This window comes from Streptopelia decaocto (genome assembly GCF_964273445.1).
Source record: "Streptopelia decaocto genome assembly, chromosome: 4".
NCBI lineage: Eukaryota > Metazoa > Chordata > Aves > Columbiformes > Columbidae > Streptopelia > Streptopelia decaocto.
Genome location: NC_138658.1, coordinates 5,363,853 through 5,391,422, shown reverse-complemented (window position 1 = coordinate 5,391,422; position 27,570 = coordinate 5,363,853). Strand labels below are relative to the sequence as shown.

The 27,570-nt window shown below is 40.4% G+C and overlaps 1 protein-coding gene across 5 annotated transcripts in view; it reads right to left on the bottom strand.

Annotated features, from left to right (window-relative positions):
- BANK1 (B cell scaffold protein with ankyrin repeats 1) overlaps window positions 1-27,570 on the bottom strand; it is a 128,361-nt gene that overhangs the window by 10,038 nt on the left and 90,753 nt on the right. For all 5 annotated transcript variants that reach the window (XM_082052092.1, XM_082052091.1, XM_082052095.1 and 2 more), the window contains 4 exons: window positions 14,892-14,988; window positions 13,505-13,807; window positions 10,528-10,809; window positions 1,222-1,290 (listed from right to left, as the gene is read on the bottom strand). In XM_082052092.1, the coding sequence (XP_081908218.1) occupies window positions 1,222-1,290; window positions 10,528-10,809; window positions 13,505-13,807; window positions 14,892-14,988 (751 nt within the window). The remainder of the gene's footprint in view (window positions 1-1,221; window positions 1,291-10,527; window positions 10,810-13,504; window positions 13,808-14,891; window positions 14,989-27,570) is intronic.

Below are 27,570 nucleotides of genomic sequence, written 5' to 3'. Positions count from 1 at the left end.
CAACATGCTCCTCCTAAAGATTATGATGCAGCTGCACAACCGATGGGAAATGACGGGGAGAGGTGTATCACAGACTCCCAGCTCGGTCCAGGGAGGTGAAGCATCATGTTTCTCCAGGATACCGATGCTGAAATTGCTGACAGAACACAAGCGCAGCCGCTAAACGGGGCTCTCCAAGCCCCGTATGAAGCTGTTGCAAAGGTGCCATAAAGCGCCTGTTTCCCTGCACAGGGGAAAAGTTTAAACCATAATGATGAATTAGGTCAGATTTATCTGCTTTGTTATGCACCAGTGTCTTTATTTGAAGTGAGGAAGGGGCTGTGCAAAGGGAAACACACTAAGGAGGTGAAAAAGCAGCTACTGTGGCTTAGCTCACTCCCTCCTTTTGATCGTACACAACATTAGCACATATTAGCCATGAATCTCTACTCTCTTGCATCTCAGCTAATTGTTTGTATTGTGACAGAGTAATGTCCCTAAAGCCTGGCATCTGGTGAGATTATCTGGAAGATCAGACCAGTTTAGGTAAAACTGCATTTTTCATATCAGCAAAAGGGGGTGGGGTGTCTTTCCTCAGACCCTTAAAAACTACTCTGTTTATAGACACATATATAATTTTTGCAGAGGTATGCTACCAATACGCCAACATAATAACATCTAGAAGGTCCTGTATTCTTTTCCTAAAGTGGTTAAGCATTCATGAAAAGTAATGTCAGTAGCACTGGAGACTGCGGCTCCCCGCTGCAGAAATAAATAGGTGATTATGTGCTGCTCTATGTGCCTTAATCCTACTTGTTAACAGAAGAGGGAGGAAAAATCTTAACTCAGTGTTCATTCATTTTGTACATAACCTTCTTAATTATTTTAGGGTGCCATTAATGGAATTTATGGTAGCAACATTTTGATGCGCTACAGCTCAACCAACAACTGGACTGCCACCAGTAATTCATTTTACATGGATCTTGGGGTACTCAGGTTTTAATCACAATGGAGAAAGGAGACAGAAGAGACTAAAGTAACTCTGATTCTACAAATCTTGCCCACACACTGTAACTTTTATTTTTCTTTCTTTAATCTGATGGCTTAATGCTGCAATACCATTAAGGATATAAATCCTGTGTGGGAAAATAGATGCTAAATCAGTCCAAATCCAGTCACAGCAAATCTCTAGTTCTACTGAAAAGCAACAAGGCAGTTAAAGAGCTCAATTAAATTCTGTACCGGGCTTCCTGGCATCACAATAGGTCCTGTTGTCATCGCCGGGCACTCGAGTGGCCTTCTGCTGAAACACTGCAACAAAATTAAGAATACAAGGAGGTTGGTAAAAAATGGCAATAAAAACCCATCACACATTCTGAACAAATGAAAGAGGCTCATGAAAGCAGGCTGGAATAAATGTCTTGTTCTAGCCTAGGAGTACTTCTCAACACACTTGTCAGTCTAACGTTAATTACTTGAAAAATTGTTCTGTTGCACAGAATGGCAGGATTACCGATATTACAGATATACTGACAAGAAGCTTTGAAGAAAATAAAATAGACTTAGCACATTAACATATTACTTGTTTAGAAAAAACAGCTAGATCTGGGAGTTCTTCACATGGTACAGACACCTACTGCAGCCTGTTTCTTATTTTATGGGGAAAGCTAATGCAGAAAAAAACAATAGTTCTAGGTGACAATAACGACGCTGCTTAGGAAACAGTATGTGTGGTTTTTTGCCTACTGTATTCAAGCACCAGGAGCAGCAAAGCACGTTCACTTAGCCCATCCTCCCCGTTCCTGGGGGATCTAGAAGAATTCTTTCCCATTCCTGCAATGCAGCAAACGTGCGGGTTCAGCAGAGGGTGCAGGGCCCGGTGCAGGGCGCTGCGCTCCCGCAGCAGAGCAGACACGCTTTGCACCGGACCAGGGAAACCTGCTGGCCCTTGGTTTGCCCCGTCTGCTCCAGCTGCAGCCGCTTCTCGCAGGGAAACTGGTAAAATGGATGATCCACACGCCTGGGACACCTACACTCTGCTACACGCAGAGCTGAGGAAGGAGCAATTCCGAAGGGGGTGTGTTCTGCCCTGCAGAACTAAGTCTTTCCGCTGACTCCTGAGTAGGCTCCTACGGAAGGTGATGATGAATGAGAACACCTGGGGACTTGATGTTCCTTCAAATATTCTCAGGCTACATGGAGAGCATAAAACAACATCACAGGCAGCACAACCTGCTGATATTAACATCCCTAGCTCCAGCGTAACACTGATGGATTTTAACTTTTCTAATACTCTATAATTCTCAAAGAATTCCGCTCACTATGGTTGTGGAGTTTTCTTCTATACTTGAAATAGTATTCCCTTTTGAAAGAGGAAATTAAAGTAACCAGAACACCAAGGTAATGCAGGCAGCCTGAATTTTACTGCATAAGGAGAAGGGATGTACTCACCAATGGCCCTGATTGCAAAGCACTTTAATTGATAGGCTTTGAAATTTCTGCTGAGTTCAGCAGTGTTGGAGTAATCACAAATGGAATTACTCTTTCAGTTCAAAGTAAAATTGTTAAAAGCACTCTGCTGCATCATGCTGAAATGGTTTTAGTTGGCAGCAAGTATTCCGTGTGGGTGAGGGAAATGAAAACAAATCCCTGTTTCTGGAATGCCTGGAAAGACGTGTGGACACACACGACTGCCACGGGGTTAGCGAAGACTCCAGCTATTTACTCCTTCATTCCCACATTCGAGTTACTTATGAACAGTGGAGAGGAATGAAAGAAAGGGGTATCAAAGGAATGAAAGAAATAGGTAATCTTGCAGCGGTATATATTCTATTATTTCTTATGGAAGAATGCCATAGTCCTTCAATGGAGGAAGGAGATATATATTTTTATATTTTCAGAGCCTCTCTGCCTGATTAAAAAGATGCAGTACTTGTGTAATGCTTTCTTACTTAATGTGCACCCTTCAGTAATATCTGTACGAACAGAGAGTCCTGTTCAATTTTTAATCACGTTGTGAGTGGCTAAAGTACCCATAGGTGCTTGTAGGTCAACAATCTACAAATTAAACCTCCCAGCTCCATACATGCTATATCATTTTTGTCCCCAATGTATCTCCTCTCTGTTTCTCAGAATTAAAGGAGGCTGAGAGAATAATTCCACTTTATTCCCCCTCCTGTCTTCAGTTGCTACAGGACACGGATGAAGTTCTTTGCATGCCCTAAATACATTTTTATGTCTTAGGTAGTAAGATCGCTTTTTAGGAATGTCACGTAACCTCAGTATTTCTCCAGGAAAGCAAACTCAGAGAGTAAAAAACTACTACAGTATTTTCTAGTAGGATATGAAACCAGAAAACAACATTTAAAAAGCGTGACACAACACATTTCATGGCACATACACAGAACTCTGGGAAAATCCTTAACAGAGGCTTGAAACGGGAGGGAGATCCAAGGAGCTCTGAATTGCCTTTTTAATCTCAGTCTCCCAAGCTACAGATGTGGTTTCAGGCTGTCTGCACATGCAGGTAAGTCATATTATAAGGCTTGAAATGTGGTTAATATTTTCATGGTATCACCACAAATGAAAGGGCAAGAAACACTGGAAATCTAAGTCTCTTGGGTATAATTCTGCCCCCCAAAAAAGCATTTTATAGTCACACAGCTGTGCAAGAAACTGTGATGAGTTTTCATGGTCTGGAAAGAGAGAACGGCACTTTTTACAATAGCTGCAGGTTGACAAAAAGGACAGGAATTTGATTTTCAGAATTAATTGAGGTTCTAACACAAAGCTGTAATGCTACAGAATCAGAGATGCGCTATGACATTTCAAAAATTGCTTAGTGACAGACCAGGAACAAGTGATTGGAATTAGAAACACAGGCAATCAAAATGTGGAAAGAGTTACATCAAGAGAGAGCACAATTCCTGTCAGTTAAAAAGCAACAATCAACCAAGGTATGGTTTCTAATTGCCATTTTACTTTACCCATCTAAACTATGAGGGCTGTTGCCTACTTTGTTGTATTAGCAACATTACCTCTGAAAATCAAGCCACTGTCTGGCACTATACACCAGCGATTCACGTGAAGCCAGGGCAATGAACATCCCTCCTGGAAGCATATGTGGGCTACTCACACCGAATGCTACTTACTCCACACTTCCAGCAGAGCAAACACAAAGTGGGAAAACTAATTGGAATTCACTTTGCTTAGGGAAATTCAAGATGCATTTATTCATCAGCTTCATTGAGCTGATGTTCCAAACTAAATTATCTATGGCGATGACTGTTTTATTTAGGAAACATTCAAAATTAAAATCCAGGGGAACAAAATCTTTATAGAAACACGAGGCTAAGTGATAATGCAAATTAATTAATACACTAGGGTTGTACTTATTAACACATTTCAACTCAGTTGCAAATTACAGTGAGTTTGTAAGCTCCCTCCTTGATCTAAGTAGGTTTTTGCTTCATTCATTTTAGAATCGTCACACAATTAACTCGTGATTAAGGGCAGAATGGAGAAGGAGGGCTGAATTGCTAGTTGGAACTTGTTGCAGGGTGAGACTTCTATCTTTGCCCACTCAACTTTTTCACCATTATTTCAACATTTAAACTCTGTGTGTATAGTACTTGGGCAAATAAAACTTGCAAGTTCTTTTTCTGGTAGGGATTAGATTGTAAATTAGATGTAGCACAGCAAGGGATGACAAATACACAGAGAATACTAAGGAAGGAATATAGTAGAATGATGTTTATGATTCAGGAGGTAAGAACTCTGCAGATGTTTGTTCATATCTTTTTAGATTTCGTTTTGGTTTTGTCTGTTTTGTTTGCTGACACACTGAGCATCAGTGAGGATGAGACAGAGATGATTAAGGACCACTCCTAAAATCTATTAAAAATATTTCACATCCTTAAGATGAAAACAAAAAACTCTAGTGATTCATGACACAAAATCAACTAAGGAAATGGGACACTGTCAACAGTACAGCCTTTTGTATTTTTCTGAGCAGAGTTGAGCACAGAACAAAAGCTCAACAGCTCCTGGCTCTGGTCTAGGTAGGTCCAGCATTGTGGAGAAGGGCTGGCTGGGCTGGGCAGGGTAACCAAGGCTCAAGTCCCAGAAACTCTTCTGTCCTGGGAGCGTCGGTGTGGGAATGTGCTCGTATCACTGGGGCAATGGGAAAGCACTGGCCACTTTCAACTGTGCAATGAGCCTCCCTTCTGGAAGAATATGTGGGCTACTCACATCTAATGCTACTTACTCCACACTTTCAGCAGAGCAAACACAAAGGAGAAGACACCCAGTGGAAAAAAAAATAATCAATAAATATCACTAATTTGAGTTCACTTTGCTTAGGGAAATTCAAGATGCAATTGGTAAGAAAACCCGTGACCACATCTGAACTGGTACAGGAGTTGTGAGCTGTTCTAAATGTGCTGCCTGGCACTCAAGACATTTATGAGAACGCACAACAGTCATTTCATCAGAGTAAAGGCCGGGTGATGTCAAAGTTGCAGCCATACCAAAGTGTCGTGCCGCTCTGTGATTTGCAGCGGGTTTCAGCGACAGCAGCACATCCACTCACCACAACCGGGCCAGGCTGTTGTCAGCCTCTGCATTCCACAGCCAAATAATTAGTCAGTTGAGACTGAAAAAAACCCCTAGTTTTCTCATATCAAAAGTAAATTGACTTTAAAAAGAATCACAGTGTAATGACAACGTGAAAACATTAAACCAAAAATAAACACATGCTCACTAGCAATTCTCTTCCCAATTTGCAGTGAGATTCTGACTCTGTCAGATAGGAGCTCAAACCCATTAGAAGCTCAGGGAGGGACCTCAGGGGACTGCACAGAGATGACTCCCCTACGCTGAGCCAAGATAATAAAAATAATACCAGAATTCCTTCTTACAGCAAGGGCAGAGTGAGGGAGAACAGGCACCGGTGGTCAGTGGAAGATGCTGTGCAGAGGGCAGCGTCAATGTCATTGCTGTACCATACGCAACAAAGAGAACTCTCCCACTGCTGCTCTCGTCAGAAATTTAACTGAGTGGATGATGGGAGTTGGAAGGATTCTAGCAATATACTCAAGAATATCTGCTCCGGCATGTCAAACCTGAATATACTTCTGCAGTCCCTTTTTTCTTCAGTAGAGAAAAGCAAAAAGGGGAAGACTCTTTACCTGGTTTTACTAGAAATATGCTATTTAGAACAGTTTGCTTTTCAACCAGGCAGCATCCTATAAATATTTCCTCTCTGTGCACTTTATTCAGTACATGCTTCAATCTACTACAGTTAAGACAGCAAAAAATCTGATTGAATGAACACAGCAGATGAAGCCAGTACAGCACTTCCCAACCAGCTCTGTTAAAATAGTCTAAGTGCCCTAAGACAGCTGAATAGTTCCTGGTATTTTATTAATGAAAAAACCCCATGAAGTTAGAGATACATAATGAAATTCATCTGCAGTGCAGTACTTCGTACTCACTGTACAAAAGTACTAAAAAATCCCTCTGTGGGACACAAATAATTTGCAGTGTGCATGGGCTCTAAAGCTTCACTTTGGAAATCCTTGCTTTAGACCATTTAAACTATCTGCATAACATGAATTGGTAACTCAGGATGCGATCACTATAGTTCCCAGTAACCAACCTGAAAAGCTGCCAAGACACTAACAGCTCTGTTCTGGACTTTGTTTTTTTCATTTCATTGGGGTTTATGTTGTCTATTCTGAATGTAAGATATTCTCCTCCCTAAATCATCCTGGCTGCTACTTTTCCTGCATACCCTGTGACTCCGATGAGCAAGGAGAACGCTAGTATTCTCTTCTGGGATTGTAACTGGGAAACATATTTTTCCGCTTCTTTTAACACTAGTGTGAAGTGGCACAGACAGCTATCTTTAAATAGTAAAACATTTCCAGTGCACAGAGGGGAAATGCATTCCTTCTGGGATTTGTGAGAGGTTTGCAAAGCAACTAAGGCTATAACATACCAAGTTTTATTTATGCTGGTGTCTGATAAGAGGTAAATGATCAAACCAGGACATTAATGTAATCCTTAAGCCCTGAGGCAGTGCTGGTAGGTCAGACTTCAGAAATGGTAGGGAGGCATTACAGAAACTCAGGCACCTCTCCTGAGAATATCCTGGGGACTTTGGTTTCCAGCTTAATCAAATCTGGTATCAATAGGAAGCATTAAAATTGCATTGTAAACTGAAAATACGACACCTTCATCCATTTATTTAACAGTTGTTTTGGCAGCAGACTATTGAAAAAACACTGAAATAATCTAAACTATAGATTGCAGTTCAGTTAAGACAACGTGCATCACTGAGTGTCTGCTGCCTAGGTTTCTAAGTGTAGATCATAGAATCAAAGAATAGTTTGGGTTGGAAGGGATCCTGCTCTGAAAGTGAGTCTAAAAATCAGCTTGTTTTCTGTAGATCAACAGTTCCACTATCCTGTTCTACAGAGCACCCTGTGTCAATCCATACCGAGCAGGCTTTCTGCCGGGTGTAAATGTGTGCTTGCGTGTGTCTGAAAGCTACTTATTACAAAGAAGGCTGTTTGCTTGCTTGCTTTGTTGCTATTCTGGAAACACCACCACTTTTGCTTCAAGGACCTTCATGGATTTCAGTGTGTGTTGAAAGCTCTCATGGGACTTCAGCCACTCAATTTGTCCTCACGGACAAATCTGTGGGTAGGCAAAGGGCAGAAAGAAATCTTCCTCTTGCATCTCTGCATGGCACTATCGCAACAGCCCCTGCAGACCTTGCAGCATGAAGCTCGTTCTTTCCATTAACTCGCAGGGTACATGGGGATGCACTTGTGGAGGCTGTGTAGCTGTAATACAGCCCCCTTCTCTGCATCATGCTCCATTCTCTAATCTCATGGCTCCTTACTGAACACCAGAAGGGAATGGTTATGAAGATCAACCAGAACTGTCCAGTGAAGACAAACTGTTTCTTACAAGAATGTTATTTGTTTTGGAAGTTAAAAGCTATTTAGTGAATGGAGAGAGAATACAGAGGAGGGAAGGGTACCTCAGGTGAGTAGGTAAAAAAGTTGCCCCATGCAACAGGACTTTTCTCTCTAACAAATCCTCCACATAACCCAAGACAAGTCATTTAAGCCAGCAATTGGGCTTGTGAATCCCCGACATTAGGTGCTGAATAGACACATGAATTTGAAGTTCTGAGCACTCATAGTTGCCACTGAAATCAAAGGGATCTCTGCTTTGAACAAGGGAAGTATTGTATAATGCTGCTCATATCAAAATGGTAGCTTAGTTACTTCATACTGGGCATCCAAACACTCCATGGATAGAGAACAAATCACAGCATTTCTCACAGTAGGGTCTGAACCAATGCACTGGACCTAGGGCGGGCACAAATTGTATTTTAAACAAAAAGGAGAATGAGAAACACTGAAGAGTTTTGCATCTTGTGCTCCCCCGATTTAATCACTAGATGAAACAAAATACATGTGATAAATAGCAGCACAGAGCTATATCCTTCAGAACCGTATTCTCATGTTTGTGTCAGGGAGAAAGCAGTAAACCAGAAAAACGACCTCAGTTCCATCTTTGTGATTATTTGACTTTGCACCTTCCGCAATGTTCTTTTTAACATAGTATATGAAAACAAAACTGAAACTATCATCAATTTATTTGAGGGATGAAAAATGTGTATACACACTAGCCAGGGTAATTTTATTTTACACTGCTTAGATTAAATTATAAAGCAAGGGCTGCAAACACATGCAGATTGTAATGATGGACTGGAATGAAATTTTCTGGTTCTTACAGCCAAAACAATATTTCCCCTCCCACCCTACCCCGTAATTATAAGCAGTTTTAATATAATAAACTGGAAACCGGTATATTGCTGGACTGGGTAACAATTTTTTAATCACTGTGGAGAGGGACAAAAATTGCCAATCCAAGTAGCAAGAAAAAACTTTCAGTTGAAGGTATATCAGTTCTGCCTAAAATTGCACTGTCTCAGAAATCTCTGCACAAAACAGGAGAGAAAACAGCGTGAGAAAGCCCAGATGTGCAACGAGCAGCAGAACAGAGGCTGGAGGGCTCAGCTGGGGCTTTCTTAAGCATTTCCACTTTTCTCATTTATTCTATAAGTTAATGAACTTGAGCCAGAGGCTGAATTCACAGAACAACAGGAACCTAATTTGTCTATAACTACACCTTTATAAAAACAAAGCTAAAAACCTTGGGAGTATGTGTTTGTGTGTATATATATATATATATGGTGTAAAAACACTGCAGTGCATCAAAGACACTCCGACAGTGTCCTCCTTAGTGAACACTTAGGGTAGACAAAGCAGGAACTCGAGTGCAATAAAAGACAGTGAAAGCAATCTCCCAAATGATGCATCTTCACAGTAAGGGTTTTCAAGTCACTTGGCCTGTCTGTGATGATGGAGCATCGAGATTCAAGACACTGCTCCAGCAATCTCAATAAAAGGAGCCATTTCAGGACTTCTGAAGTTGTAACAGGCTCCCTATATATACATCTGTTCTTGGATTACACTTTAACTACTGTAATGATTCATCCTTATACCTCCTGAACACGCTGAAGAAAGAGCAACTAAATGGTGAAGGCATTACTCCACACATTCTGGCGCTCACCTGGAGTTATACAGCCTGGAGGAGGAAGGCTAGCTAGGAAGAATAAAATAGATAATTGACTGAAATAGGCATGAAAAGGGAGGTGCACGAAAAAGGATGATTTGGGTAGTGTTAATCCCGTTTAAGTACAAACCATGCACTAGATAGAGTAAGCAATCTACTGATGCCCTTTCTCAGCCTGGTTTTCTACCATTTATTCTTACGCATATTCTTGTACATTGGCAAATTTTTCTAGAGGACTCTGGAAATGCAGACAGGATGGATTTAGGTGCTTATACAGAGATCTCTGCAGTAGGTTCACAGAAGTTCCTTTTGTTATTTTGAAATGTGGCTTCAGTCTGAATTGGACTACAAGGTACCTGAAATCTCTTCCAGCCTTATGTTTCCATGGATAAGCTCAAAAAGATCCCCTAGTTTTCACAGAAAAGCTAAAAGGACATAATCCTTCCTCAGCGGGCCATTTCTAGCATCTTGCATTAAGAAAGGATATTTGAAAGAGGAGCTCTCACACAGGCGTTTCTCCATACTGCTCTCATCAGAAAAAAGAAAATATGGCTAAAATCTCTCTCAGAATGAAGTAAAACTGCAAGGCAAAGCGATCCAGATAGCACGTTCTGTTTGCACTGTTAAAACACACACTCCCAGCTAGCCCAGCAATTCTTAATTTTCCATTATATTATCATAATTTTTGTAAAAGTAAACCAAAAAATGATGCTGTTTGAGATGCAAGTTGAAAATTAACGTTAGTCAGAGAAAGGTGAGAACAGGTTGACTGAATCAATCAATTTGTTAGTTTGAAAGTAATGGAACAAGTCTTTTAAAAATGTTATTCATCAAATAGAAGAGACATGTATATATTTTACCAGCAAATATTTACAAAGCCGCAGCACTAACCTTGTACTATATAGGGAGTGTTCTCCTCTCTGACCGGTGAACATATGGGACGAGGGGCAGGGGCTGGCGGCCTGTTCAGGATGAAAGACCCGCGTTCTTTCCTTTTCTCTTCGTTCTCCTCAGCCAGGATGAAATCGTACACAGATTCATCCAAATTTGCAAAAGTGTACGGGTGTTCCTCTTTGCTGTCTCCCTTGTATGTATCTTGGTCTTCTCTGCAGCACGCTCTTACGAGTCCATCACCATGTTCTCTTTCATTTCTGCCCTCCACAAAATTCTTCTCTGAAAAAGCAAGGAATTGTGTTCCATACATAGGGTAAAGAAAGGAGATTTAGACTTTAATTAAAGCTTTAGAGTTTCCTAAAGCAACTCAGAGAGCTAATTTCACTCCTAAACTGAAGTGCTCTGATTTTCAGAGGCTTCTGATGGTCTAAGTTAGTAGAAACGATGGCCCAAAGGAGTAATTCCAACTTCAGGGCCTCCTCATGATTTCATATCAGATTATCAAAAATAGATGCTTAGCTATTAGCCTCAAAACACAGGGGTTACTTAAAAGAAATACCGAGTGCCCCAGATGCTCCCACAAGTCACACAAACATGTTCTTTAATGGTGAAGCCAAGTAAGTGGTACCTGTGGCCCTTGGCATTTTGGAGCTACTTGTTAGCTACTGCAACAATGACTTAACAATTGAAATTTATTTTGGAAAATGTTGGATTTTGTCTTTCCTACATCTTCAATGTCCCACTCATTTTGAGGGCTCTCCCAAGATGTACTTTATAGCACAGATGAAAATTATGACCCCTTATAATCTGTGTTAAGACTACCCAAACACCCACAGCGCCCCGTCATTTTCCTGACTCTCTGTATGGCCTGTATTGCATATACACACAATTACTCAAAATTTGCTTTCCTTCAGCTTTTACATTGTACAGCATTAAAAGGAATCAATGAGTTTCCCTGATACCTGGGTTTGATTTGTCTTTAGAAAACCCACAAACTGCTAAGGGTTAGAAGCTGTTACTGAGGCTGGTGTTCCCAGAAATGGTTATAACTTCCTGGTGATGATTCCCCATCTTTCCTGCAAAACCAGGAGACCTGACTGCAATTCTTGTACTGAGTCATTTTTCCCTTGTGTTGTCATCTACCTGTGAATCTGCTAAGCTAGGCTGTGCTCGCTCCTGGTGTTTTCAGTTCTTTGGCTGCTATTCAAAGAATTGTTTTATATGTTTATATGTTCAGAGGAGCTCAACAATCTTTGCGTGATACATTAATAAGTGGGATGTGTCATTTATAAATGGGATGTATTATTGATATGTACTATCAACACGTATTTTGGCTAACATATAAAAATGTTTTAAAACAAGTGGGATTAATACCCCGCCATATTTAATATGAAAAATATTTTGTTTCCATGTCACCATAAAAATTTTGTTTCTCTCTCTGTAGGATATTCTTTCATTTAACTCGCACAGGGGGCACTCTCTTGCCACTGCCAAAAGAAGGATGCCAAGAAGAGGGGACTTGCCTTTTAGGTATTCCACAGCAACACCTAAAAATACATAGTAATGACTCATTAGAGCTGCCTCACCAGCACAGGACACTGTGTAGCCAAGAAACTTTCTCTGCTGGTGCCCACAGCAGACAAGGGGCATTTGGCAGAGAGGGTCTCATTGCTACTTGATGGTAGAGCCACATCAGAGCTATTGCAAGACAGGCATTTATATCAAACCTACACTAACAAACCCTCTATGCTGAACCTGGCCCCTCATTTCTGCACACATAGAGCTGCACCTGAGGATTTCGCAGAAGCTAAACGCATCTTTAACACTGACTTGATTTTGCCCCTCTTTCTCTTAGAATCCACCTGCGACTTCCTGCATATAGCCAGCTTTGTCTTTTACAGCAAAAAACAGGATGAAAACCTACCTATAGCAGGCTATAAGGCTAAATAGCTATTTCTGTCTAGTTATGTGAACTTCAAAGTGCTTGGTGATGGTAATTTAAGACTCCAATAGTTTACACCACATTTAAAAACAGAATTAACAGTAATAAGCAGTGGAGAAACTGAGATGCAATTTGTGGGCACGCTTATCAGTAGCGTCCACGACAAATAAGAAGGTGTTGTTTTTTTTTTTTCCCTATGTGGTTATTTAAGCCTGGTATTTAAGCTTGAATTCTTTTGCATACTTGTTTTTTCCAATGAGAAAAAATGATAATCATCCCTTCTGAAATAGATACAAACAGTATCTTTGGCTTCTCATCACTTGAATAAAACTACTTCTCTGGGGTGGAAGAATTAAAAAAAAAAAGGCAAAGCATTTCATTAAAGGCCAAAACCTCCCTGTTTCTTTTCAATCTGCAACACAGTATAACTTTTTATACAGGCTGCCCAGGGCAGTGGTGGAGTCACCATCCCTGGAGGTGTTTCAAAGGCATTTAGAGGAGGTTCTTAGGGACATGGTTTAGTGCTAAGGTCTCTTCCAACTGAAATGATTCTATGATTTCTATCCATAACACTGGCTAAAATTTAATAAAATACTGTTACTTATCTCTGCACAGTCACTTTGTATTAATTCTACCTGCAAAATCCCAAGCTGTATTAAATCAAGACAATTATTTAATATTTTAAAATGGTAAATATTTAAGTCAACTTGACAAAAACACAAGCTCGATCTTTTGTTTCAAGCCTCTCTTGTAAATCCAATGCACCACGTATTATTTGACAGTTCTCTGAGATGGGCAGAGTGAGGAAAGGCTGCAAGCCAAGGCCAGCAGGCCATACCACAGCATCAGCTGACAGACCTGCTCACGAGGATCTTGACGCAGCAAAGTTCACGTGCACGTGCTTGCTTTGCAGAATTTGGGCCATACACCCGGCTACTGCTGCCAGAGAGATCATACAAAATCTCTACAGCAGCACCTCGTCTGCACTTGCACATGTTTGCATCTGGCGTTACTTTCCTCCCAAGATCATACCTTGTGATAAATTGTGGAGATCGTCCTGGTTTAGGATGCCGGGCAGATTTCGAGGAGGAGGTGGGGGTGGCCTTTTACCGAAAAAGCTGCTTCTGTTCTCTTGGAGATCATCAGGTATGCTGGCATACAAACCGTCAGGACTGTTGTGAAAGCTGTATAAATCTTGCTCTTCTTGATCTTCATGTTCTGTCTCCTTTCTGCTGTCTTCTACATCATCTTTCTTTTCCTCATCCACCTCAGCTTCTTGTTGGCATCTTGATTCAATTTCATACTGATCTCCTGGGTTCCGCTTGGCTTTTAATGCTAAAGAATGCATTATTTCATTTAAAATTTGCCATCTGGAAACATTTCTCGTTTCAAGGATTCCCACAGAAGCAACACAAGGGCTAATAAAACTTTCATGAACTAATACAGTAGGAAAGCTGTCAAGTACATACTGTCAGTGAACAGCTTTTTAAATATTTACCAAATCAACAGTGGAAGTTTTTATAATATCTTGCTACTCTGATACACACCATCTTTCTGCCTGCAACGTTAAACTTTTCTAGAGTTGCTGTCAGAATGAAATTGCACACTTGCCTCAGTAATTTGTGTTACTTGACTTTCAGTGCAGCACAGTGCAACACTTAGTAAAATAAAGCCATAGCTCAAACAGCTTGTTTTTATGCGGTGGGGTTTGGGTGCTTATTTAAATCTCTCTAAAATGAAATAAACACTGCCCTGGGGAGACATGGCTGCACTCCTGTGGAAATCGAGCTCTTCTGTCTTTAGTGGCCCACAGACCAAGAATATAGTGGAGGGATGTGAAAGTGCACATTTTAATCACCACATATGGCACCAAGAGTTGGGTACTCAACCTCAGTAACATGACAGGGTAAACTACAGAAGTAAAACTGTAAAACACATGCTAAATATATACCATCAGTAAACGCAAACAAGCAACTTTGCTTTCAAGGGGAATGCATATGACAACACGGATTATGAATATCTATGCTTAGATGTATGAACATCAAGCTGCAACATGTTTACTATCTGTGCCTCCACACAGGAGCTGCTGTCACCTATGGGCAGTGTCTCCCCTTATATAAAGGATGTTCTCTGAGAACTGAGGATTCAGCTGTTTTCTAGATTCAGAGCAGAGATCACAAACTTCCAGAATGTACCAGGTTGCACTGAGGTCTGTCTTACTGAGCGATGACTTTGTTATCCTGACTGAATCCCTCACCTGCTTTCCCCCTTCTCCCAAAACATACACCCTCCCTGAAGTTCCAGTAACATATGGAAATTGAAAGTATTACAATAATCTGCCTCCGTTTGTCCATAATCTCACTCACTTGATACAACGCATGCTTTGTTACCAATAAAGCTGTCTAACAGCATGACTTACTCATGGCTGGTTGTGTTTCTGAGCCTAACATAAGCACGTAAGTGTCATCATCTTCTGTTTCCTCCTTGCAATTGGTGAAATTATCTGCTGTATTAATCTAGAAAGAAAAATAATGGAGAACATTTGCTTTGGTGACATCAGGCCCAAGAAAAGCTGTGTAGGATCAGCAAGGAAACCATTAGCCTGAGGACAAACAGCAACATTTTCTTCTTTTGATACTATCCAAAACTTAAGTGTATTGGCAGAGATTTCTCTCCTATATTCACACGCTGATATCAATACAATATTCAACATTCTACCAAGGGGAAAACGGAGACAGAAATATCACACATTTACAAGCACGTAGTGGTTTATGTACGTACCCCAGCTGGCAACTAAGCACCACACAGCCACTACCCTCCCGGTGCGATGTGGGAGAGAATCGGAAGAGTAAAAGTGAAAAAACTAATGGGGTGAGATAAACACAGTTGAATAGGTGAAGCAAAAGCTGCTCACAAGCAAAGCAAAACATGGAATTCATTAACTATGTCCCATTGGTAGGCAGGTGTTCAGCCATCTCCAGGAAAGCCGGGCTCCATCATGTGTAACAGTTACTTGGGAAGACAAGTGCCATCACTCTGAACGTTCCCTCCATCCTTTTTCCTTCAGCTTTCTATGCTTTCTATGATGTGGAATATCCCTTTGGTCCATTGGGATCAGCTGTCTCAGCTGTGTCCCCCCTGGCTTCTTGTGCACCCCCAGCCCACTCGCTGGTGGGTGGTGTGAGAAGCAGAAATGGCCTTGACTCTGTGTAAATCCTGCTCAGCAATAACAAAAACGTCCCTGTGTTAGCAGCACTGTTTTCAGCACAAATCTGAAACACAGCCCCATACTAGCTACTAGAAAGAAAATTAACTCTATCCCAGCCAAAACCAGCACAATATACTACAAGCATAAGCAATGCATATATCTGGGTACATATAAAGGACAAAAGTTCTGTCACAAAGCAGTATCCAAGTTTGCATAGCAAGGACTGAAGCGGATTGATCTTTCCTTAGCACTGCACTGGGCTGTCCTGACAGTTCCCAATTCTGCTCCCAACTATGAGGCACTCATAGGTAATGAGAAAGATCAGTAACAAAAGAACAGAAAGTCTATAGGACATTACTGAATATCTCAAGGGTGCATAGAATACAAGAAATCACTGGAGAGCTCATTACAAACAGTTCCTGTATCCTAGTTGTTGGTACCAAGAGCTACATGTGCGCTGCAAAACTAGAAACGGGACTACAAAGTATGTTAGCAATTCTACCTTAGTGCCCAAACGTGGCAAAGCGTTGTTTCTTGTTCCTCTAGAAGGCTGTTGCGTTCACACAGCACTATTCAAAATTAGCCTCAGGAGGGTCAGAACAATTGTTTCTTTAAAATACTACCAATGTATTTCTTCAAGCAGGTGTATTTCTTCAAGAGGTATAAACTTCTGCTCACCCATAGCCGCTAACAGCAAACTTGTAAAACAAATACAGACAGCTCCGTTGTCTTGAGATATACAGCACACATATGTTAATTGTCGATTTTCAGAAACAACTGAAATTTCAAAAGGTGACAGATTTTTCAAGGAACCCAGCAGGACCTTGATTCCCATGTAAACATATATGAAACTACCTTGCATAGGCAAAACAAAGCCCTCAATAATTATTTAGGAATTCTGAATCACAAAACGTTAACTCTGGGGGTTTGAATACACCAGCCCCGAGGCATGGTCCATATATCATCCAGTCTGCAAGATTATTTACAAGCAGATTAGTGGACACTGAAGTAATGAGGAAGAACTGATGAGCAGTTACACCCCTCTGCATGGTACAGAAACTGAATCCCATGAGCTCGTGCTAGTCACAAGAAGCAGGATCCCGGTATCCTGCTGCCTCTTGGCGCCCACAGTCACTGTGTCAGGGGCAGAGTTCTCAGGCCTTAAATTAACGTCACTGTGTGAAAGGTGAAAATAAAAGGAGAAATGGTGGGTTTTTCTGGGGAACTGAGAATGCCTCCTTCCCTGCTGCTCTGGTGCACAGCGCAGCCATTGCCCCGTGCATCAGGCGCCTCCCCATCCTGCTTTGCTGTGCTGCTTTAAGAATACACCTGGATCTCCACAAGGCTACACCTGCCTACAACAATAAAGTATTAATCTCTATCTTCTATACCCATAATATGAGCACATTAGTGAGAGAATTCTCTGTTTTGTTTGAGCTTCCCCATTGCTTACCTGGTTCCCCTGTTCTTCACAGAAACAGGATACCTCTTAAAAGCCCTTAAATTAGAGCTTTTCAGAATATTTCTTTTCAAAAGATTTAGGCCTGCATGTGCTAAATGTAACTGTACAGCTGGGGAAAAAAAAAAAGGCCTTCTGACCAATTCTGTACTTCTGTGAACAGAAGATGTGTGCACAGGAAATCAAGCAAGAAGAGCTCTAGATGTATTGAGCTATCATATCCTGCTACTACAGTGGAGTGCCACACCAGAGAAATTATTTCAAGGTGTTCACTTTTATCTTTGCAAACATGAAGTACACATGGATATACAGTTGGTAAAATGAGGTCAGAAGGTAAATGGAGGAAGCAAGTGGCACTTGCTGATTTTGTCCTTCAGCAGAAGTGTTTCTCAGCTGAAGGAAACCTGGTGACTCACAGCAATACAATAGAAACGATTAATATACATCTTTGAAAGCTGAATGTTTCAGAAGATTGAAGGTCAGCCTGCCCTGCTAGCTTATGGTGGTCCTCTGATAATGCTGGATCTCAGAGAATTCAGGATGCACTTCAGAAGTTTAGCCCCAGACCACACTTCCTAACAGTCTCCCGGACCTGGGAGACACAGAAAGGCCAAGTTTTTTAATAGCTTCAAAGCTGTCCCTCTTATACAAAGCCTGAATTGATTGACCTCAGTTATTTACTCAGGAACGCCATCAGCAAAATCATTATAACCATTTTGTCAGCATTTTAAAAACTCTTCTGAATAGCCACCCTTTTAAAGGCATGTTTTCTAAAGATTTCCTCCTTATGGAAAGGATTTTCTTACTGTTCAAAAACAGTGCTCTCCCACCAGCTGGCAAAGGCCCATCCCATTGAAATGTGGTGCTTTGTACTTTCTTGTACAGTGAGGAATGAAAGAATTCAGACGAATCTAACCCAACAGTGATGATGTATCAAGTTATGGCAATAGTGACAAGCACCTGGACATCAGCACTTCATTTATAGACAGTAACTCACAGGTAATCACATCAATCACAGCACATGGTAGCCTGTATAAGATATAAATGGGTATACATACATACAAATATATGCATATCTTATATTCCTAGAAACAAAGTAACACAGAACTCCTTATGGTATATTGTTCAACAGCTTTCAAAATCAGATCTTCATGCTTCAGTTGGGTCTGGGACAATGCTAGTCATTCATTAATCATAATCACTCAATGCTAATAATTCATTAATTCATGTGATTCTTATGTGCTTGATTCCATTGGTTCCGAATTGTCTACTTATTAATTGCCCTTTTCTTCCAGAAAATTGGCCCTTAATAAGTTGAAATTCAACTATATATATATAAATATATATATTATATATATATATAAAAAATATATATATATAATTTTTACACTGAATAATTACATCCCTTGTGAGTCTAAAGTCAGACTCATATCTCTATTCCATCTTTTTGAAAGCCTTTGCCTTCTCAAGTCACAGTCTGTGCTGTTCAGAGTCACTGTACCTGATAGTTCCCGTGCTGCCTTGGCAAACTCTTAAACTTGAACAAGGCACATTACTGCAGAACCACTTACAAAGCTAAATGAAACGTACATTCTGTGAGGCTCTGCAGTGAATCTTTCCATTAAACACTGGGACTTAGACTATTTTCTTTCCTACAGGTAAGTCAGACTCTGCAAGGATATACTTGGTAGCATTCTCCCAGGTATTCTCTGCCACAGTACAAAACTATAGTTTTGCATTGTGTGTAAAAGATGCCTGAAGAACATCGTGTGATTCTTGGTCAAGATTTTCTTTCCTGAAAGTCAGTGCAATACTGGCTGAGCCAGGCAATCCCCTTCTCCTTTTCACTACTAATTATGTTTCTTGTAGCCAGTACGCCAAATACGAGACCACAAAAAAGGCAGCTCTCTGCAGCCAGTCTTGCAAAGCCCATAATTTATAAGATTACCTCAGGCCACATCTAAATTTTAATTCTAATCTTAATTCTAATTCAATTTTCACACTTCAGTCAGTCCATCTGCCCAGCGGTTTTCTTCATTAAGCCTTTTTCTGGTAGAAGCAAGACTTCAGACACTAGATTAAACTGAAAGTGCTGCCTTAAATTTGTTTAGGAGAAAGACTATCTAATCTTCTTGTGGACTCTAGGGCATTTCCAGCTGTCTGGTGGATAGAATTCAGGCTTGCTATCAGACATCTCAAAAATCTTATCTAGTCATACTAAAGCCCATTCTTTCAGAGCTCAGACAGATCTGGTTGCTCGATTTGTTTATAACATGTCACCACAACATTTCATCTTATCCCACTCCCAACATTCAAAGCCTGCAGCTCGGCCAAGAGGTGTGTTGCTCACTCATCTATCTCCCACCACTCTGTGCCTCAGCATTTCAGATCAGAGGACAACCTTGGTATGGCTTTAGAGATGATCTTCTGACTAGTAAACAAGATAACATTGCCGGTCACCTAGAACTGAACCTGTGGTGGTGTGTTTTTAAATTGATTTCATTCTAACTATGCAGGTCCATGTATGCCTATGTCTTTGAGTTCAGGGCATCCCAAAGAAACAACCAATATTTTCTCTAAATATCATTGTAAATGAAAACCGAGCGGACATGCACTCATTTTCACTTGTATTTTCAGTGTCTGTCTTTTTTCTCTTCAGTGCAACCTCAATACTGAATACAGACCTTTCTTAAAAGTAAAATCAACGGCTTTGAGAACCTGGCAGTTAATGTGAACTGGGAACATTTCGAAACTTCACGTAACTGGATCAGAGTATGTCTGCCCATAAGTCACTACACTGGATTGTGGAGTTGGCAGGAATTTGAAAAAAACATTCTATTATCTAAATTGCTAACAGGGCACTGAATAGTACAGGAACCAGGATGATTCTAATCAATAAGCTTTTCCATTTGACAATGAATCGCTGACAACTAGCCCTATTAAAAATTTCTTATTACTTCTGATTTCTCTTGTTAGCTGCATTTCATTTTGTGCCTGGGTCTTTCCCATAATGTCTTTAAGTGCCTGTGCCACACTTCTGTCTTTGACCTTAGGAACCAGATACAGTTTCCACCTCCTATTCTCCCATTTGGGTTTGTTCTCTTACTGCACTTCCAATCTTTCCTCCACAGTGAGGTAAGCTTGCACTTAGACATGCTTTTTTTGAAATCTACCACTATTACGTTGTTGTATCTCATTCCCATCGTAGGAATGGTATATGATAGCATTTCTGAGATGGCTCTCACCACATTACCCTGTCTGGACATCCTCCGTGACTTTCTCTCCTTTGGTTACAAAGAAAAGACTCCTCTGACTATTTCCTTCACCTTAAACATCAAAACCTTACCAATGCATTTAAAAACGCTCATTTAGAAAGGACAGGTTATTTATTTATCGTTCCTTTTGTCTCACCCTTGCTATGGTCTGGCCTACACTACACCCTTTGTCACTGGGCCTGCCTGAGAACTAGATACGCTCTAGGAAACATTTTCCATTTGTACTCTCAGTGCTTTACAAAATGCATGCAGACAATTTGGCGAACACTTTTTTCACTCAGTTCCACCTGTATTCCCTGAGTTACAGCCTAGTGACCAGCCATTCTGGTTATAAAAGTTTTTCTAACTCTCAAGTCTGCATTAATGTTAGTAATATTCACACATTCTACAATGTAAAATATTCATCAAAGTATTGAAAGTGTTTAAGTATTTATTACTCATTTTTCCCAGAGCCCTGTATGAGCACCTGGAGAAATGACTGAAGAAGACAGCTTCATAAAATTGATTGCATGCATGAGGACAAATCCAACACTGCTGTTCATTAGTTTTATTAATGTTAAGCACTTTTAGTACCCTATTACCTGGCTTGGTAACTCATGCTTGCAAAAAAAATAAAACAGATGAGAAACCACAGATTTTTCTACAGGATGAGTACAGTGAAATATTCAATACAGTGTTATAATCAAAGACAAAAACCACTTGACAATCTAAGCTGGTTTCAAAGCTGGGCAGGCGGGAAGAGAGGGTGGGAGAGGTGTTTTGCTGCACATGTTCTGCCACAAAAGGCTCAAACAAAGAGCAGTTTTGAAGCAGTGTGGGCTGAGTAGCCCAGGGGCTGGATACAAACACTTCAAACACTTGAACTTGGCCTTCTGACCAAAAAAGAGAAGAGCATATACTATCCTGCCAGTGTCTCAGCTCCACACCACATCTCAGACCATGCCCAGGAGCTGCACATGCAGCATCACTGAGCCAGACAGATCAGCACATCCAATGCCCAGAAATGAGTCAGAAGACCCTTCTCTGCTCTACTAATTTACAGGAAAAGTGCAAGGCCATACAAAGTTCCTGGGATTTCTCTCACTGATGCTATTCAATGCTATGTTTTCTTTTCAGTCTTCCCTGCCTTATTAAGGTCTTCTGATATCAATGCGAGATGACAGCATTCACAGTGCTGTTAACATCCATTAGCCACCCGAGTAAGAAGCAACTGACCCAAACTTGTTAGAGCCACAGAAGTCAGACAGCAAAAAGAACGAGTATTTAAGATCAGAAACTGTATTTTTTTTCCATAAAGCTGCTCATTCTGTGGACTAAAGGCAATGAGTGCTCCATTACTCAAAATGACTTCTCAAAGTAACAAGCAATTATAACTTATTGCAGACCTGCTCATGCCTTTCTAGTTTCTCATATGGCTGCTTACATCATGTGGCTTTTTATCATGTGTCTGGACATAAATGCAGCATTGTTGCTTCTTAAATATATGACCCCTACCCCCATTATACCTTTAACATAAATCTGTTATGCTTTTAACTCCTAATACTTGGAAGTTTTCAAGGTCAGGTTGGATGGGGCTTTGAGCCACCTGGCCTAGTGGCAGATGTCTTTGCCCATGGCAGGGGGTGGATTACATCAGGGTGTCAAACTCGTTTCACTGGGGGCCAAATGTAATCTTAAGCCTGTGTAAATGTAGGAGTAGCTACATTTATATATGTATACATGTATATATGTATAAACGTAGGAGTAGTTACATTTATATAAGTATACATGTATATATGTATAAATGTAGGAGTAGTTACATTTATATATGTATACATGTATATATGTATAAATGTAGGAGTAGTTACATTTATACACTTCTAAAATTACATTCGGCCCTTTGAAGGCAACTGCAAGGCTGATGTGGCCCCCAATGAAATGAGTTTGACACCCCTGGATTTGATGGCCTTTAAAATTCCCCTCCGACCCAAACCGTTCTCTGATTCTAGCCCAGCATACACACAATTTGCTTTCAAAGGCACATTCTCATTGCATAAAACTGCAGCATCATCTTTCCCAGAGCACAGATTTCTCTTTTTGGGTCATAGGTGTGTATAATTGCCTTACTTATCTGCATGGATTTCTGTTTAATTGGCCAGTTTCTGCTTTGTTCATATTAGTTCAAATCAGGAGTGTCTCAGGATCTAGTGGACAAGCATACTTATTTTCTCATTAAATTAATGCAAACAAATTAGAACAAAACAAGCACATACTAAATTAGGCAGAAAACTGAGTAAGGAAACAATGCCAGTAAAAATAATATTGTGACATCCACAATAATTTGTAAAATTCCTTCTGCATACAGTTTGCCAAAAGTCCCAACAGCTACCATATTTTCTACAATACTAAACAATAAGGAAGTGTTAGAATTTCTCATGTCAACGTGCTGAAAGTATATAAACACACACAACTACCAAAGACAGACAATTACAGTAAGACATGAAGAACTCTGCTGCCAAAATCTAATGATTTTGGTATCGGTTTGGAGTAAATGTATGACTGAAACAGATGATTTGCAGTGTATTGAGAAAGTAAACAAATTAAAACATCAATGAATACCCAATGTTGGGCTAAGATATTTTAATAAGAGCAAAAAGAATTGCTTTGTTTGAAATAATCTATTGTAATCTTCAGTAATTTCCTTTTGGGCTCTCTTATTAAACCATTTCATTTGCATGTCTGCCTTTAGTTAGAAACTAAGTTTAGTTACAAGCAGATTTACCACATCGTGTATTGGCCCACAAGCATCCCTAAACTGATCCCTATTTGCACCATTATTCTTTGTAACTCCACACTTACTTTGTACACCTGTCTATCAAATCATAGTAAACTTTCTGCAACTTTAAACTCCTGCTTTTAACTGAATTTCTGAACAAAAAAGCCCTCCCTTTGTACAAATTCACCCACACTGACAAACAAGCCATCAACAAAAAACAAAAAGCTTGCTGTGTTGATCTGTAATCATATATCTCTGTGTGTTAAATGTCTTTTTATTATTACACAGCCTTCATGACTATGGATTTGAGAGAAAAACCACCACAGGAGAAAGAAAAAGGGACTTCTAATCGCAGAATTTCGTTTATTGGTATATACCTTTTTCAAATCGAATCACTGCAGTCTCCATTTGCAGAACTTGTGCTCGCTCTCTCTCCAAAGCATTTGTGCTGTTCTCTAATCTAACTACTGAGTATCAAGGGATTTTTCTTCTGAGCATTCAAAAATAAAATTCCTCCTCAGCCTCATTTTAGCTCATTTCTCCTTAATGACAATCCTTGTTACTTCACTTTTCACACACCCACACGCCTTTTTGAAAGACTTTCAAATCTTGTAGAGTACTGATTCTGCTCAACAAAATCTCTACTGCTGTTTGACAGTGTAATCACTGCAAACTCCACAAAAACACTCCCATCCTGCCAACAGCTTAATATTTTTAGTCTAGCAGGATAAGATTTCTTTCTTGCTTTTCTTAATTTTTTTTTTTCTGGGCAAAATAATAACCATTCTCCAGAGAACTTCTTTTTCACTTGATGACAATTACACTGTTTGAACTTTCAGTGTAGTTACTAAATTACCGCTCCCTTAGCAGACCAACTGGTAGCAGAGAGAGGAGGTGGAAGATTTATTAAGTAATATCTAGCATTTGTGTATGCTGTGAGACAAAGAACCCTTTCCATAAGTTGAGAATCTGAACAGGATTTATAAATACAGATGTATTGAGTGTGGCTGGGATGGAGTTAACCTTCTTCGGAACAGCCTCTATGGTGCTGTGTTGTGGATTTGTCAGGAAAATGTTGGTAACACACCCATGTTTTGGTTACACAGCCTCAAGATCATATCTTTTCCTCCTCTGTCCCCCTTCCAAGACGTTTGGAGGAGACACAGCCCAGTGGATATTTCATACCATATAATGTCATGCTCAGCAATAAAAATGAGTCGAGGAAGAAGAGGGTGGGTTTTTGGCTCCCAAGGTGGCTGCTGTTTGGAGACTGGCTGTGTATCAGTCTGCCTGTGGGAGGTGGTGAACGATTTCCTTTGCTTCACTTGTTTTTCCCCCTCTTTCCTTCACACACTAAACTGTATTTATCTCGACCCACAAGTTTTCTTGCTTTTGCTCTTCCTATTCTCCCTGTCATCCCACTGGGGGTGGGGCAGAGGGGGCGAGTGAGCAGCTGTGTGGGTGCTCGGCTGCTGGCTGTGGTCAACTCACCACATTAGACAAGTATAATCCTGTGGCATAACAGCAACTTCTAAAGCTTTTCAGGCTACACCAACTTCAGCATCAGCCGCTATGCAGTGAATGCGTCCTCCCATCAGCTCATGACAGTTGTTGAGAAGCTGCTGGCCAGCTGGGAACTGCTCCAGCACAGCTCCATCCAGGCCTCTCACACCTCCAGCCCTCACCCTAGAACAGAAAAATGCTGTACCTGCTATAGAGGTTCCTCAGCTTAAGAAAAAGACAGCATGTGCAGTGCTTGACTGACAGGCAATAAGACAGAATTTTACATCTCATATCTATTTATTTCTGCCCTTTTTTTTTTCTCCTAGATGGCACATATTAAAACATTTTTTTTTTAATCCAAAGCAAGAAAAAGCTCATTAGCTCTGAAGAGCTCTTCGATTCTTTTAGACAGCAAGAATATGAAAAGATAAGAACCTTGCCTTTGTAGAGTGTAATTATGTTTTAGATGACCATAATCTCAGCTGGGATGTGAAATGTTTCAAATATTGCAGCAGCTAAGTAACAGGTAGACAGAAATGCACCTGAAAGGGTAGCCAGCTAGTGGAGGAGTAACACTTGTGGAAAACAAGATTAGCACAATCAGACAGCTTATGCTTAAAAAGGAAGAGTAAATAACTGGTATTTAGCAATGTTTTGGGCCACTGAAATAATCAGTGACTCTACATGGAGGGAAAAGAAGGCATAAAGTAAATGCATTAAATGCGCCTACAGCTCACGAGCCTTTCAAGGCATTTCCAGTGGCTGAGCAGAACATGCGGTCTGTCAGATCACTGGATCTCCAGATCCAGATCTCCAGATCACTGGAAAGCACGTCATGCACTGGAGTCCAAGACAGTTGCGTATACGCTGCTGGTAGGACATTTCTGATTTATCGTTGGGCTCCAGCTGTCCACTATCTAGAAATTATTCCTCATTTTCTGCCCTGTATTCTATGCAGGTGCTGCACAGCGCGACTCTAACGTGTTAAGCAGATGCTGTATTTTGCACCAGATGAACTACATTTTAGATGCTGATAGTCACGGTATCGTCTGTCATCTGCACTCAAGTAACAGAAATTTCTAAGCTGTCTGGTGACCTCTGAGATTCAGCTCTTTCTTCCTGATGCTGCTGCACGCCCAGGAATTGTTCTTCTTTCACAGAAGCCAGCAGGAGTTTTGTTCTGTCTAGACAACATTTTCTTTTTAATATTGAATTAAAGAGGAGTGGGATAAAGGGCCTAAATCTGTGAAATGCCATGGTATTTCTCGAATATGTTCCACATACATATGCCATCAATAATCAGAGTTTTCAGATACAGGTTTTTATATTCATGCCCTTGAAAATCATCTTTACATTCCTCAATAACAGCTACGCTAAAGAATGAGAAAAGCAGATATTATCTGTACTGCACTCAAGTGTGTCAATTAAAAAGCTACTGTTCTCAGGCTGTGCATATACACACCAGCACAAATTATCTAGTGAAACATTTCTTCTGCAGGGAAAACATTGGTACAGTATGTGGTAAAAGTAGGCACTTTATAAGAAACAAAAGCACAAAAAAAGGGAAAACACAATTTCCCCTTTGAAACACGTATCATGTAAATTACAACCCATGTGAATCAGATTAATAATTAGCCTCTGTAGAATTTAGTTTTCAAAGGCCAAGGTCCTTCTCTTACTTTTGCTTAACTCCGAACAGATCCAAAGTTGGCTCATGTATTGACTTCCAGATTCAGCTATTACAAAATTGTTGCTGGTACCCTGGCCATTCTGCTTTATTGTTTTGGTTCAAGTACATACTCATGTATAAACTGAAGGATGGTGACACTGAAGTGAAAACAATAGGAAGTAAATCAGAAGACAGGCTTTGCATCTGCTTCTCTTTTTGTAAAATGAAGATGCTGATGTTTTCATTTTGTAAGCAAGTTTCATAACTTGGCAAGAGGCTGCAAAATACTTCAACACCTTTGGACATCAATTTAAGTGAAAGCTCTTCTCTCAAAAAGAAAATCTATGCATTTGATCAGTGACCTCTACACTACTGTCTTCAGACAAATAATTTCCCTTTAAGGTGCTTTGTTGCTTTCACATATTTCATCAACAATTGGTTTTATTTGATGGCTATATACTTACTACCGTCAAACTGTGCTCTGTCATCTCAGAAATAAATCCCACATGTACAGAAAACAGCTAAAAGAGGCAAAAAATCCAGTCTAATTTAGGTCCATTTTGCATAGAGCATGCAAACAAGATGAAGTTCACCTTCATGGCTTCCACAAGCCCTCTGACAATCCAGACACACAGAGGAGAGAAAGTGGCAACAGAGGAAAAAGAATACCAAGCTACTTTTTCAAACGTCAAACCAAAGTACTTGCAACTCAGCAAAATAAAATTATTTTCAATGATCTGTTATGTAACATAAAGTAACATTATATTTCACTTGAATATTTCCATGGAGAGAAACTCCTGATGTTTGAGCAAAAAATTAGACACCAGAGAATATGAGTTCACAGGAGATGCTACTGAAAGAAATAAAAGTTTATTTGTCCTAATTTTGTAACTTATTTCTCTCTGTCATATCTTAAGGGAAATACCCAGTCCCCTTAGCTTTGTTTATGAACAGTAACAAAGCAGCAGTGAGCAGTCACCTGTGCTTTGCCACTCTTTCCAAGAGCAGATCTACGTGGTTTGTGCCACGGGCTATAGGTAACGCGACTCTCGGTGACCTGTTGTGAACCTGCCATGGTGTGTGGTCTCTGCCTCTGGACAAGAGCATCCTTCTTGATCCACGGTGTTGCATTGTTCCACCTTTACCACAGCCTGCCATTGACTTTAACTGCTTTCCATAGAAACCTAATAAGCATCTAAATATATGTTACCTGTGGCACTGTATGCCCT